The 16,149-nt window shown below is 42.1% G+C and overlaps 1 protein-coding gene across 1 annotated transcript in view; it reads left to right on the top strand.

Moving 5' to 3' along the window:
• The window catches only part of LOC135081454 (fibroblast growth factor receptor homolog 1-like), a 97,304-nt gene extending 82,562 nt beyond the window's left edge, over positions 1–14,742 (top strand). The window contains exons 9-16 of the mRNA XM_063976150.1: positions 414–549; positions 762–1,018; positions 2,093–2,330; positions 3,359–3,548; positions 4,426–4,537; positions 4,920–5,113; positions 9,326–9,463; positions 11,011–14,742. Of these exons, the coding sequence (XP_063832220.1) occupies positions 414–549; positions 762–1,018; positions 2,093–2,330; positions 3,359–3,548; positions 4,426–4,537; positions 4,920–5,113; positions 9,326–9,463; positions 11,011–11,215 (1,470 nt within the window). The 3' untranslated portion in view covers positions 11,216–14,742. The remainder of the gene's footprint in view (positions 1–413; positions 550–761; positions 1,019–2,092; positions 2,331–3,358; positions 3,549–4,425; positions 4,538–4,919; positions 5,114–9,325; positions 9,464–11,010) is intronic.
• Positions 14,743–16,149: the final 1,407 nt, after the last annotated feature.

Genomic DNA, 16,149 nt, shown 5'->3' with positions numbered 1-16,149 from the left:
TTGCTCTCTAGATCTTGTAGGGAAATTGGGCGACTATTTTTTGTTATTATTGTTCAAAACATCGATGTTTTGAAAAGGTTCAAGTTTAAGTTTTCTGGTAACAACATTTTGAGTGTTGCGTGTGCTTTGTTGTCAAATTGCATTTCAATACTGTAGCTGTATTTTGTTGGCGTCTTGCATGGACTAGTGTAAAAAAATTAAGGTAAGTACCGTCTAAATTTTTAGATCGAATGACTAATTCATATTTTAGGTAAGACCGTTGACTCATTTCGATGTATCCTGTACTTTTACAAATCTTTTAGAATTATGCTTTGTTTTTTAATAGTGTGTGTGACAAGTGTGTAGTGTGTTCACTTAGTTATTAAAGTACTCATAAGTACTTGTATGCTGAAAGGTATACTCTGCATTTCCAGAGCGATAATGCGTCAGACAGACCCGAACAACTGACAATTTACAACGTGACGAAAGAAGACGAGGGATGGTACGTGTGTGTGGCGCTCAACACTCTGGGCAATACCACCGCGAAGGGGTACCTCACTGTACTCGAATGTAAGTAATCATCATCATCATCATCATCATTTCAGCCACAAGACGTCCACTGCTGAAAATAGGCCTCCCCCAATGATTTCCATATTTCCATATTATGTAAGTAATGAAGGTTACAACGATCTTCACCAGATCATCGGTCCACCTAGTGGGGGGCTACTCGAGAACTTATCAGCAATAAATTCATAAATATTGAAGAGCATAAACATTTTCAGCTATCCCAGAAAAAGAGCCCGTCGACCACCGAAAGCACGCGCTCCTTATCAACATCTTAACCGCCGTCCTCGGCGCTGCATTCTTCGTGGCGGCCATCATAGTCGTGATGGTGTTCAAGAAGCTGAAGCGAGAGAAGATAAAGAAACAGTTGGCCATCGAGACGGCGCGGGCTGTTATCGTGACGCACTGGACGAAGAAGGTCACGGTGGAGAAGCCCGCGATGAATGGCACGGTGAACAGCACGGCTGATGGCTTGGTAAGTGGCAGTGTATAACCTAAATTCAAATTTCAAATTCAAATTTATTTATTTGCCAGAAACAGGTAACATAATGATGGTCAAATATACATAAAATAAAGTCCATGTTTCGCTCAATATATCTTAGCATGCAATAAAGAAAACAAGATTACAATCAATTACAGTCATGATTTTCATATTCAGTTACAGAGTAAAAGGTTTTTTGTAACAACCAGGTATGTAACTCCTTCTTAAAGTCTTTTAGTGGAAGGAGTTTAATGTTCGATGGCAACCTATTATATATTTTGATGCCCATAGAGTAACAATTTTTTTGGAACAATGTTGTTTTCGGCGCAAAAGCATGCACCAGCCTATCAGGATCTCTAGTATTCTAATCGAGTTAACTGCGCACCTCGCTGGAATGCGTCTCCCTCGCACTCACCCGCGCACCTCCCCACGTTTGCCTCGTCAATACCAGAGTGACGATGAGACATCACAGTTGCCAGGTGCGCAGTTAGCTCGATCGGGTTGTAGTTATTTATCACTTTAGGAAGTTGGGTGACAGTTGACAGTAGATTAGAGTGCTAGCTTACATTGTCATACTTATTTACTTGCGTCTCTTCAACCCGTCTTGCCAGCGTGGGGAGTGTGGGCCCAATCCTTTGGGAGCGTCTTTGTGTCTTTTTAATTAGCATGAGGGAAATCGCTTAGTGTTTGTAATTCAGAACGTAGTGAGATGGATTTTAATTCTAACTTCTTTCCAAATTAGATTTACTGACTTTCATACCAATTGGTAGTGGGTACGACGCAGTCTATTGGTTTTTTCTCGCCATTACCTATACCTTCAATAATTTGGCCACTGAATTAAAACCTATAAAAGCTGCCCTCTTTGGGCTTCAAAACTCAAAATTTTGTTTATCTTGAATTCATTAGCTCAGTTGATCATTGAAACTAACCACTTCTTCTCAGCACCAGCCCATAAATGTTGTCCCGAAGTGGTGGTAGATGTAGCTGTACTTGGGACGTGTATAAGTGCTTTGGAAAGGGCTTATGTACTGAATAAACTATTTTTTTAACCAACATTCCCATCCCCAGCTGATGCCAGTGGTGAAGATCGAGAAACAGAAGCTGTCCCAAGTGCAAGGCAACCACGAGTCGATGCTGATGTCTGAGTACGAGCTACCAGTTGACGTCGACTGGGAGGTGCCGCGCGCGTCCCTGGCCTTAGGCAAAGTGCTGGGAGAAGGGGAGTTCGGGAAGGTCGTGAAGGCCGAGTGTGTGGGCATATTGAAACCAGGAGTGCGGTCGGTGGTGGCTGTTAAGATGTTAAAAGGTAAATCTTGGGATTAGGCCCGGTTTCCACCAAGACGGAGTAGAGAGGAGAAGTGTTTTTTACTTCTTTACTCTGCTCCACTCCGCTCCGCCTTAGTGGAAATTTGGGATAGTAGAAGGAGGTGCCGCGCGCGTCGCTAGCCCTGGGCAAGGTGCTGGGAGAAGGAGAATTCGGGAAGGTCGTGAAGGCCGAGTGCGTGGGCATATTGAAGCCAGGAGTGCGGTCGGTGGTGGCTGTTAAGATGCTAAAAGGTAAGACGCTTGGAAAACTTGGGATTAAGTAGAAGGAGTACCGGAAAACGCAGCGTGGGACGCCCACCCACAAGCTGGACCTACGACGTCATAAAGGTAGCAGGAAGGCGCTGGATGTAGGCTGCTACCAACCGATCGATATAGAACTCATTGGGGGAGGCCTATGTTTAGCAGTGGACGTCCTACGGCTGAAAGATGATGATAATAACAAAGAAGAAGGTACCGGTCCCTAGCCCTGGGAAAAGTGCTGGGAGAAGGGGAGTTCGGGAAAGTTGTGAAGGCCGAGTGTGTGGGCATATTGAAGTCAGGAGTGCGGTCGGTGGTGGCTGTTAAGATGTTAAAAGGTAAGACGCTTACTTACTCTCCAACCCGTCTGGCCAGCGTTGGGAGTGTAGGCCAAATTTTCCATACTGGTAAATTGGAGAGTGTCGTGCTCCTGCAGTGGAGACAAAATGACCCGATGATGATGATGATGAACACGCTTGGAAATCTTGGGATTAAGTAGAAGGAGGAGGAGACTAAAGGACCATGAAGCGAGCTATGCTTGGAGTTTCCCTGCGTGATCGAATCAGAAATGAGGAGATCCGCAGGAGAACCAAATTGACTGGCATAGCCTGCAGAATTACTAACTTTCAACGCCACTTGGTTCTCTTTAAAAGTCACATTTTTGGTCAACTCCTGTTCCTCCAATACTCCACCGTTTTATTACTAGAAATTATCATAAAATGTTTTCTATATTAAATTGAATAATAATAACATTTTCGTGTAAATTTCCAGAGGGCCACACGGACGCGGAGATGATGGCTCTCGTATCCGAGATGGAGATGATGAAGATGATCGGCAAGCACGTCAACATCATCAACCTGCTCGGCTGCTGCACGCAGGACGGCCCGCTCTACGTCATCGTGGAGTACGCGCCGAATGGAAACCTTCGGGAATTCCTGAGGAACCACCGCCCTGGAAATAGGTGGGTTGTGAAAAAGTTTCTTAGCTAATGCTATACCAATACTCGTCTGTTCCTTTGGCTACGGAACACGCTGTCATCATGAGAGAGTTTCTGAGGAACTACTGACCAGGGAAAAGGTGGGATTTTTGGGTGGGGATAAGTTTCTTAGATGCTAGTGTTAATCCAATAATATGACGCATTGTATACGCTGCGGTCTACGTCATCGTGGAGTACGCGCCCAACGGGAACCTTCGCGAGTTCCTGAGGAACCACCGCCCTGGGAACAGGTGGGTTATGTGACGGGAGAATTTTCTTAGCTGCTAGTATCAAGCCAATATTATGACACATGTATACTGGGCGTTCTATGCTGTCGTGGAGTATGTGCCTAACGGAAATCTTCGAGAGTTCCCAAGGAACTATTACCTGGGAAAATGTGAGTTTGGTGGAAAAAGTTCCCTCAGCTTCTAGTACCAACGGACGCATCCCTACGGCCTGCACTACGCTTATTTGTGGAGTACGCTTCCAACCTTAGGAACCTTCGGGATTTCTTAAGGAACCACCGCCCAAGGAACAGGTGGGCTTTGTGGGAAGAGTTTCTTAGCTGCTGAGTCATCTAATCAGAGCGTGGAGAGTGTTAGCTAAATCGTCTATTTGCCTAAGGAAATAAGAAACGGGCATCCTCTTGATTAAATGACCTGATGACAATGATGAAGCCCTCGTGCCCTAACACTCTCTCTCACAACAATAAAGTAATGTAAAAGTTGATATTCTAGACTTACTCCTTTTCTATCGCAGTTCAAGTTTTGATTCTTAGGAAATTATAAGTTGGTGACGATATTTTTAGTTTTTACGTTTTTTTCTGAAGTTAGCATTAACATATTTCGTTTTAAATTTTCAGATACGAATCAGACACAGAACCCCTCAAAGAAAAGAAGACCCTCACACAGAAGGATCTTGTCTCCTTCTCTTATCAAGTTGCAAGAGGAATGGAGTATTTAGCATCACGAAGAGTAAGTATTTTCTTAGCAAAATCTTCTTCCAGCATCATATTGCGGGGAATATCATGAAAATTAACTTGAAATAAAATACATATTTGAATTAAATTTTGGCTAAGATTTTGCATATTGTTACATAGTAGCACCATCTAGTCCTAAAATCTGAGCGTGATTATTTGTGGGCTTGTATATTCAAAGACCAATTCTCGATTTTTGAACTAGGATTATAGGAGTCCAGTACGCAAGAGGTATTTATTCAAAATAGATGATAGTATGAAGTTTTCACAGCCCACGCCTATAAAATTTTGTGGGTAACCTACATTTTTTATAGGCCAGTTAGCGAGTATTTTAGAGAATTCAAGACGGAGTTTTTAAAATACTCCGATTTGTTTTCCAGTGCATACACAGGGACCTGGCAGCCCGCAACGTGTTGGTCTCAGACGAGTGCGTGCTCAAGATCGCGGACTTCGGGCTGGCCAAGGACGTGCACAGCAACGACTACTACCGCAAGAAGACCGAGGGCCGCCTGCCGGTCCGGTGGATGGCGCCCGAGTCCTTGTACCACAAGGTCTTTACGACGCAGACTGATGTGTGAGTATATTGCGATGATCTTTTATTATGTTTCGTTTAGATATTCGAAGTTGGCCGGGCCAGAAGACCTAGTCAAGGCAGGCCCCCCACTAGGTGGACCCACGATCTAGTGAAGGTCCTTCCAGCGACCGAGTGAAGGTCGCTGGAAGACCCTGGATGCGGACAGCGCATGACCGTCGTTATGGAAATCCTTGGGGGAGGCCTTTGTCCAGCAGTAGATGTCATTGGACTGAAACGAATGAACGAATTCGAGGTTGAAGATATGAGAAGTGAAATAGGAATATCATCAGGTGACAATCGTCGGTTTCAACGTCAGACTGTTGATTTGAGGGTTGATAGCTTGATTCCTGTTGACTACTAAAGCATCGAGGTGAGCGCTATTACACTACTACCGCAAGAAGACCGAGGGCCGCCTGCCCGTGCGGTGGATGGCGCCCGAGTCTTTGTACCACAAGGTGTTCACCACTCAGACCGATGTGTAAGTTTATTATTGTGTTGAGCTGAGATATTCTTGTGTTGAGCTGAGATATTCGGAGTAGAAGACACGAAGAGTGAAATAGTCATATCTGGCGACAATGGTCGGTTCAACGTCAGTCTGCTGAGGGTCTATAATGCCGCAAGAAGACCGAAGGCCGCCTGCCGGTCCGGTGGATGGCGCCCGAGTCCTTGTACCACAAGGTCTTTACGACGCAGACCGACGTGTGAGTATATGTCCATGATTTTTTTATGCATACCAAAACAGGTATTTGACCACAATCGCACCTCGTGTTACGTGCGATGCAGTCTAGGATGGTACATATCTGCCCTGTAAGTGCCTATTCACTCTCACCTTGAAAAGGCCCGGATTACCTCGTAGTCGTCGGGAAAGACAGCAGCAGGCAACGAATTCTAGTCCCTAGCTGTTCGTATTATAAAAGAGTTCTCGAAACGCTGCCCGTGCGGTGGATGGCGCCCGAGTCTTTGTACCACAAGGTCTTTACGACGCAGACCGATGTGTAAGTTTATTCGGACAATTTTATTGTGTGTGGAAGGCATATAGGCATTAGACGCCAATATTCGGTTTCAACGTCAGTCTGCTGAGGGTCGATATAGGCATTTAGCACTAACACTACTACCGCAAGAAGACCGAGGGCCGCCTGCCGGTCCGGTGGATGGCGCCCGAGTCTGTACCTTAAGGTCTTTACGACGCAGACTGATGTGTAAGTTTATGGCGATGATCTTTATGTTAAGTTGAGATATCCGAAGTTGGCCGGGCCAGAAGACCTAGTGAGGGCAGGCCCCCCACTAGGTGGACCGACGATCTAGTGAAGGTCCTTCCAACGACCGAGTGAAGGTCGCTGGAAGACCCTGGATGCGGAGAGCGCATGACCGTCGTTATGGAAATCCTTAGAAGAGGCCTTTGTCCAGCAGTAGATGTCATTGGACTGAAACGAATGAACGAATTCGAATTGAAGATATGAGAAGTGAAATAGGCATATCATCAGGCGACAATGTTCGGTTTCAACGTCAGACTGCGGATTTGAGAGTTGATAGCTTGATTCCTGTCGTATATTAAAGTATCGAGGTGAGCGCTATTACACTACTACCACAAGAAGACCGAGGGCCGCCTGCCCGTGCGGTGGATGGCACCCGAGTCTTTGTACCACAAGGTGTTCACGACGCAGACTGACGTGTAAGTCTATGTTCATGATTTTTTTATGCATACCAAAACAGGTATTTGACCACAATCGCACCTGGTGTTACGGGATGCAGTCTAGGATGGTACATATCTGCTAAGTGCCTATTCACTCTCACCTTGAAAAGGCTCGGATTATCTCGTAGTCTTCGGGAAAGGCAACAAATTCCAGTCCCTAGCTGTTCGTATTATAAAAGAGTCCTCGAAACGCTGCCCGTGCGGTGGATGGCGCCCGAGTCTTGTTACCACAAAGTCTTCACCACTCAGACCGATGAGTAAGTTTATTATTGTGTTGAGCTGAGATATTCGGAGTTGAAAACATGAAGAGTGAAATAGGCATATGGGCATCAGGTGACAATGGTCGGTTTCAACGTCAGTCTGCTGATTTGAGGGTCGATAGCTTGATTCCTGTCGACACTCAAATATTGTGGTGAGCACATCATTCCTAACACAAGCACGCTATTACACTACTACCGCAAGAAGACCGAGGGCCGCCTGCCGGTCCGGTGGATGGCGCCCGAGTCCTTGTACCACAAGGTGTTCACCACGCAGACTGACGTGTAAGTTTATATCGATGATATCGTTGTGTTGAGCTGAGATATCCGAAGTTGGCCGGGCTAGAAGACCTAGTTTGGGCAGGCCTCTTACCTCTACTAGGTGGACTGACGATCTGGTGAAGGTCTCTGGAACCTGAATACGAACAGCGCATAACCGTCTTTATGGAAATCCTTAGGAGAGCCTTTCTCCAGCAGTAGACGTCATTTGACTGAAACAAACGAACGAATTCGAAGTTGAAGACATGAGGAATGAAATAGGCATATGAGCATCAGGCGACAATGGTCGGTTTCAACGTCAGACTGCTGATTTGAGGGTTGATAGCTTGATTCCTGTCGACTACTAAAGCATCGAGGTGAGCGCTATTACACTACTACCACAAGAAGACCGAGGGCCGATCTAAGTTTAGTTGAGATATTTGAAGTTGAAGACATGAAGAGTGAAATAGGCATATGGGCATCAGATGAAAATAAACGGTTTTGAAATCCTCCCATGTTTTTCTGATTAATTTCGTTGCGGGTCCAATGACAAGGCTTTCCGCGGGATAAACTTGACCTTCACTGGTTGGGTTTTTTACAAGCTGTAGATCCTGACTACACAGGAGTTGCAGCGGTGGGAACGGGAGGTGGGAATAGTCTACGTCTGTCGTCCGTAGTTAGGCTCATCTTGTGGAGCATGTGGTTCGTGGTGTAGTGTCCTGTGAGTGCACCCGTGATCACACGAGTTTCACCTTCTGTTTCCATTGAAACATGACATGGTCTTCATTCGTAAACTCGTTCGTTCGTTCGTTTCAGCCGAAAGACGTCCACTGCTGGACAAAGGCCTCCCCTAAGGATTTCCACAAAGACCGGTCCTGCGCCGCCCGCATCCAGGCACCTCCCGCGACCTTCACCAGATCGTCGGTCCACCTAGAGGAAGGCCTGCCCACGCTACGTCTTCCGGCTCGTGGTCGCCACTCAAGAACTTTTCTGCCCCAGCGGCCATCAGCTATGCTATGTGCCCCGCCCATTGCCACTTGATTTTACCGATTTTGTGGGCTATGTTATTCACTCTGGTTTTCCTACGGATTTTTTTTATCCACAACGAGGAAGCTCTTGGCCTGTATCTCACCTGATGGTAAGTGATGATCGGGCCGAAGGTGGAAGCGAGCTTCACCCGGAATCCTCAACCACGGAGGAACTGGCTATCTTACCTCTAACTACCGGAACACAACAATGCTGTTAACATTGTTGTTATGGCTACAGACTTGGGTAAGATGGTGGTAGCTAGCCAGGCGGACTCAGAACAAGCCCTACCACCAAAAAAACCGAACAAAAAAATCTGCCCCCACTGGGAATCGAACCCGGGACCTCTGCGTCTGAAGCAGGTGGTCTTACCACAGAATAATAATAAGTACTACGTCCAGCAGTGGACGTCTTGCGGCTGAAACGAACGAACGAACAGAAGTTTTACTTCGCGAAGGTATTTAAAAAAATGTATGCTCAATGTCATTAACAATATGGTGTAATTTAGCTTGTCTCAAGAGTTAAGCACCATTTTGTTGACAAACGTCAGTGATCGGCACTGCGCCGAAGCTATAGGGCTGACTTCGGTAAAATGATGTGACGTGAGGTACCAAACTGCGGAAAATGGCGGAGGAAATACATGATTTAGCATGAATTATCATGAATAATATTAACTACTTATTTACCACTCAGTGTCTTTAGGCAACTTAAAAAAGTACATTCTGTGTTTTTATTATTATTTAGGCAGTTAAATACTGCACAGTATTTAGTACACCATTTTCTTTATTTTCTTCCATCATACACAAGAATACGCGTGCGTGAGTCAATGTTCGCTCGTATGTGAGGCCTTGTCGAATAGTATCCTGTAGGTGGGCCATCGTGCGTGTTTTGTTTTCGATGTAAACTCGCGGAGATGAACAGGCCTGGTCGCAGGCGGGATCTCCTGCTCGTATGCTCATCTCCTATCGTTGTCCGCAGCTGGTCGTTCGGCGTGCTGCTGTGGGAGATCATGACGCTGGGCGGCACGCCGTACCCCGCGGTGCCGGGCCAGTACATGTACCAGCACCTCAGCGCCGGCCACCGCATGGAGAAGCCGCCCTGCTGCAGCCTCGAGATGTGAGTCACGATTATTATAATCTAAATACACTCGACATCAAATAAATCGCACCTCCCGCGACAAGCATTTTCAAACGTATGCATCCCCACTTCCCACCAATATTGGCACCATTTAAAAGCCTAGTTCTAACCTTCATTTCATTAAAGGAAAGGTTTTTACCCCAAAAATGTGTCTAGACGGATCCAGAGTCACTTCTTCAAAAAATAGGTAGTTACGCTAGAGTCAACTTTTATGGCTATAAAACTGTTAAGTTGGGATTAATCGCTATCCATCTGTTAAAGAGGACACGTGAGATCATTATTTGGTGTTATAACCATAAAAATTGGTCTCATTGATCCCATAGGTGGGCCCAAAGTGAGGTATTTTTTCAAGTCACATTTATGGTAATATGTTAATCATTTATTAAGAAATTAAATTTATTGAGCTTTCAAATAACACCAATTTTGTTTTTCTTTACGGATATTTATTGAGCTTTCAAATAACACCAATATTGTTGGGGCACCATGATTGTATCAGAAGAAAATCGTTAAAGTTCGCGTCGCGGAAGGTGCGGTTTATTTGATGTTGAGTATATAAAAGGATAAACGGACTCACTAACATATCAACGCACAGCCTAAACGGCTTAACGTAGGCACTTGAAATTTGGAAGGGACGTAGCTTAGGAACCGTAGAGGCGTAATAAGAAAGGAATTCCCGAAATTCCAACGGGAACGGGAATTAGCGGGAAAATCCTTTTGTATGAAAAATCTAAACCGCTTAAGTTAGACGCTTGAAATTTGGCATGCAGGTACCATAGTAAACTTAAAGCTTAGTTACAACAGGATATTGGAAAATTCTCACGGGAACGGGAGTTAGCGGAAAAAACATTTGTATGAAAAAATCTAAACCGCGTAAAATAGATAAAACGGGATCCACGCCTACGACGTCGCGGGCGGCCGCTAGTCTTCTATACAGCTGATAATTTTACTTAACTATCTGCCTTATGTTCATAGTTTGGCGCAGATTTTAGTATACAACTGGGTCCAGGATCTGATGATGGAGCTGGGTGGGGGCCCTAGAAATTCGCAAGAAAACAACACAACCCCTCGTTTGATTTGTATTGACGAAACTTTGATCCTATAACAGGGCTCAGACGTTATTTTTATTAAGTACTTAGTACAGAACTAATTCTATGATGAAATCCATTGCCCAATATATGGAAAAACTATTCTGCTGCTACTTTGGGATGTTAACTTATTGATACTTTTAAAGATTAGACCTCAGGGTCGAACCCTGTACTGTGCCTGTACTGTAATACTGGACAAGTCCTGCTTTATTATCATCATCGTGACCTTCAGCTTGCGTGGAGGAATTTATACTGTAATTATGATCATCCTGGATAAGCCCTCGGAGTCTGAGCCTGGCTACGAATTAACTTACGAGCTGCCTCTCGCCGGTAACAGAACGTTTTTTTTAGTTAATAGCGGTGTGAGAACGACATTCTTGGAATAACTCATTTATTTCCCTTTATTTTTTCGCTTATTAAACCCCAACGTCTTCTTTCCAGTTACATGCTGATGCGTGAATGCTGGTCGTTCTCGCCCGGCGACCGGCCGTCCTTCACCGAGCTGGTGGAAGACCTGGACAAGATCCTCACGGTGACCGCCAACCAGGAGTACCTGGACCTCGGCCTGCCTCAGCTCGACACGCCGCCTTCGAGTTACGACGGGTCGGGAGACGAGAGCGACAGCGAGTTCCCTTTCATCAAGTAGGATATAGTAGATCGTGGGGTACCTAGTGCTTGTAAAATTGTGTAAAGCCTCGAGATTAGGGTTGCCAGCTGTCCGGCTAAAGCCGGATGTTTGGCTTTTTACGGTCGTGTCCGGCCAAAAATTGTCTTGTCCGGCCTGTCCGGCTTTTGTTAGGCTTTTTATGTGGTTGCCGCGCCAGGCGAGTCGAGCTACAGAATAATATCAAGCGCACGCATCAGGATGTTGGGCAACCGATGATGATAGTATTCACTCGTAAGCTATGACACTAATTGCACACCCCTCCCCCCTCCCCCCGTGACATATCCGGCTTTTAGGGTAAAATGTCCGGCCAAATGAAGCACAAAGTCCGGCTTTTGTGTTTTAGGACCTGGCAACCCTACTCGAGATGGACTCGGTAGACTAGTGATGTTGAGACGATAGGTACTGGATAATAGTGTAAAATCTCCCTTTCATCAAATATGAGATGGTAGACTAGTGCCTGATTCTCGACACGCCGCCTTCGAGTTACGACGGGTCGGGAGACGAGAGCGACAGCGAGTTCCCTTTCATCAAGTAGGATATGGTAGATCGTAGGGTATAGTGCTTGTATAATTGTGTAAAGCCAGATGGACTTGGTAGACTAGTGATGTTGAGACGATAGGTACTGGATAATTGTAAATTTCATCAAAATATGAGATGGTAGACTAGTGCCTGAGAGATTTTTATAAATATTGACTAGCATAAAAACTCCTTCATTAAGTGGGCGATGCACTTGGTAAAGCCTGGTCCGTGAGCACGTAGAATCCCGTCCAATGACCCCAAGCTACCCATCCCTATCACTCGCGCGTAATTATGTTGCTGTCGCGACTGTGCGACGCGCGCCCGCAGTGAGTGTGCGAGCGCGACAGCAATATAATTACGCGCGAGCGATAGGGATGGGTAGCTTGGGGTCATTGGACGGGATTCTATGTGCTCACGGACCAGGCTTTAGCATAAAAACCCCTTCATTAAGTGGGAGATGCACTTGGTAGAGTAGTTCTTGTAAATTGTTGGATAGTGTTATTACACTATCCAACAATTTACATGGACCTTAACCTTTAGGAGATGGACATAGTAGACCAGTGTTCGTAAAACTTGATAGATACTGGAGCTGGAGAGTGTAAAACTTCGAATTGAACAAGTAGATATGGTGTAAAAACTAGGAGTACTACTGGTATACTAGTTAGTACTTGTGAGATTTTAAAGGTATAGTGTAAAACCTCCTCTTCATTAAATGACACGTGGATTTAGTAGACCAGTGCTCGTGAAACTTGATAGATACTGAAGCTGGGAGTATACAACTTCGTATTCAACAAGTAGGAGTCACTTGTAGAGTAGTGCAATGATAGCTAGTTATTCTTGTGAGACTATTGAATAGGAGATGGATTTGGTAGACTAGTGCCTGTAAGACTTGATAGGTATTCTACTTAGTCAAGTTGAAGATGGATTTGGTAGACCAGTGCTTGTAAAATTTGATAGATACTGGAGCTGGAGAGGGTAATACCTCCCCTTCATTAAGTGGGAAATACACTTGTAGAGTAACTAGTTCTTGTAAAATTGTTTAAAAGTATAAATCCTCTAAAAATTTTTTGTGTTTATAAGACAATTGAATAGTATGAAACTTCCACTTCAATAAGTGGCAGATGGACTTGGTGGAGTAGTGCCTGTAAGAATTTATAGGTATTGGATAGTTACCTCCCCGTCATCAAGTAGAAGATGGTCTTATTGGGAGACTAGTGCCTGTGAAATTTGATAGGTATTGAATAGACACAAAACCTTCTTGGATAAAACTAGTGGTTGAGGGTTAAGGTTTGATTTGGTAGGTAGTTGAAGTGCGACGATCGCTTCTGATTGCATCGACCAAAGGAAACGGTGAATTTTAGTGTCACTAGAGGTTTTGGAAATTTGGTTAGAAGGTTCATAAGAAATACAGCTGAAAAAGAGTTGAATCTAAAGTTGGTACTGTAAGTAGCTTGAATGGTTTTGAAACTGCGACTGTCATTGTAATAATGTTATGCGATTTCAATGACGATGAACCTCTTAAATCGTGAGCAGTTTCAAGAGTTGACATTGCGTTGTAAATGCAGATGACGACTGATTTTGAGATTAGCCTCATCTTAATTTACGATGATCAACTCTGTAAAACTTTATACATTTCAAACTTTTGTCAGGAATGTTTTATGTATTTTTTTCCCACCTAATAAGCTGTGTGTGATTTCAAAGTGCCTTATAAAATGGTGCAGTGAAAATATTATGGTGTAGGAATATAATGTCTGTTATTTTTCTAGTAATGTAGAGAGTAGAGTAGGTAATCGTAAAAAGATCAGATTTAAACTTTCGTAGATGGTGGTGAATATCCGAACGCGTCCTAATTATTTTTATATTGTTCATCAAATCGCTGCACTCTCGGGATTTGGTTGAGTGCAAATAGATGGTGACAATAGTCATTTAAGTAGAAGATTATTGCATTATGCATTTAAAATATTATGTATCTATTATCATCACAAAATTAGTAAGTACTAACTCTACACATTGTTTTTACTTTATTTATTTTTATATTATACAGTTTATAAACTGTCGATCAAAGTATTGCATAATATTTTTATTTTGTAAATAGTCTTTATTATATTTAAATGTTTTATGTCATTTAATTGTTTTTTGTAAATAGATAATGTAGAACCAAAGTTTATTATGTAAATTATTTTATATTTTATGAAGCATTTTCTATCAGTATTTTTGGTGAAAATGGTAATGGAACATGACAAAATATAATATTTGTTTGCGTAGCATTACAGTTATTTTAGTATCTAGTCTATGCATGTTGTAATTAGCTTCATTACAAATATATTAGTGTTTAGTTAGGAAGTAATATTTTTATATTATAATTGATATTTTTAGTCACCAGCACAGCAATCTACCAAGAAATCAACCTTGTAAGTAAGGTTAAATAAAGTTTAAAATCCATTTGGTTGGGTGCAGTTAGCTGGTGACTTTTAGCATGGAATTATATTTCGGAAGTTCTTACAAATTGATCTGAAAAGATTTTTGTTCGAACACTACCTACAAGTAGAGTAGATACAGGAATCACCTTCATTTCTGTGAAATACATGTAAGTAATGTACAATTTATGGCAATACTTTTGTTGTTGTGAATTTTAAGTTTTTCCAGTGCAAAATAGAAAACTGAATGATTTTTTAGTATCATAGAGAGATTATTATGCATTTTACCACCAAATCTATTGTACTTAATTATTTTTAAGTTAAAGTAACTTTGTGGCTATGTAAGGGGTTGAGATTATTCTGTAAATATAAAATTGCCTTTACAGTGACAAGACTTTAGTATTTTATTATTAGTAAGAGGAGTCGAAATTTTCTCACAATATGTTGGATAATATGCGTTTCTATAGATTCGGTGTTGAGGATATGTTGTATTGTTTGTATATTTGATTTCTATGTGAATGGAAGTAATTGTTTAAGTCCTGAGGATAATAAACGATGGATGTGACCGTATTTTTGTGTAGTTTTATTTTATTTTAGTTACTATTTAAGTAGTTTGTGATACATCATAGAAATCATTGACGGTTGTGTAGTTTAGTGGTTCGCATATTAGACCAATATGCCAGAGTTTGCGGGTTCGATTCCCGTATAATATTAATGTGTTGTGTGCATGAACATAATCTGGTGTGGGTGTAAAATGTACACGTAAGTATTTACAAAAGAAAGTATTTATTTTTCTGTCCGTTGTGGTACCAGACTCGTAGTAAGTAGCCTAGCTTAGTTTAGTAAGTTTTGAACTTGTACATTAAAAAAATAATATAAAAGGAGCTAAGTAAAATTTTCAAAGACATTTATAAAAAGCAGGATTTTTATATCAGGAGCACTAATGAAGCCGTCGTCAAAATTGTCTGTAGCGTAAGTAATTATTACGTTTCATTGCATCATCCCAAATGATTAAAAATTAATTATTCTATAATTAATTATTTTAGTCCATAAAATTAATATTTTAATAAAAAACAACCGTCTAAAAAAACGTGATCGAGTATTTACACAAATATTGGTTCTCAAATAATTAGATTTTTATTTAATTTTATCTTCAAAATTCAATAAATTGTATTAATTTAATTTTTTTTCTTTTAATTTAAAGTTTTCCGTATAAGATTTGGAATGTATACAGTAGTTTTCAATTTAAAAGTTTCTAATTTGACTTCAAAGAGAAGCGACATCTTTTCACTGAATACAGCCTTAATTTTCCCGCCGCCATTACAATGACATTTCCTTATTGTAAGAGCGTAAAGTTCATTTTAGCTGTAACTAAAATTCAAATCAGTTTTCTCATATTGCCAACACTGTAAAGATTAATCGTGGCGTGATATTTGACATTTTACATTTTTGACGGTTGCTGAATTTCTCGCAACTTTTTTTGTTTTGTTGAAAGTGAAATTGAAATTTTCTTTGTAATCTTGGAGTAGTCGCGAAATATCTTGTTCAAGTGGATTATTATGCAGTGTAAAAATAAGGAATGTATAACATTAAAGTGTATAATTAATAATTTTCATCCAAAACTTGGTGCACCTGTTGAATAGTGGAAGGTAGGTGAAAAGTTAAGTTTTCTAATTAGGTAGGTATGACTGTACAGAACGTTATCTTATTCCTTACGCTGAATTAATGTGCATGTCTAGTAGGTACCTAATAATGAAAAAAAGTACTTCCTACCAATCTTTGCGATTCCCAATGTTCTTTTGGTAAGTAGGTAGGTACATAATGCAAAATAAAATTACCCGCAAATACTGTATTCTTAAACATTCATGATTTTTATTAGCTTATGTACCTACCTACGGACTGTTTTTGCTAAGATTTGCTTATTTTGTCGTAGGTCCCAGCTTCTTCGTCGCTACACTCTTGGCGGAGTGGTCGTGG

Source organism: Ostrinia nubilalis, chromosome 20 (assembly GCF_963855985.1).
Source record: "Ostrinia nubilalis chromosome 20, ilOstNubi1.1, whole genome shotgun sequence".
Taxonomy (NCBI): Eukaryota; Metazoa; Arthropoda; class Insecta; order Lepidoptera; family Crambidae; genus Ostrinia; species Ostrinia nubilalis.
This window is presented reverse-complemented; position numbering and strand designations above follow the sequence as displayed.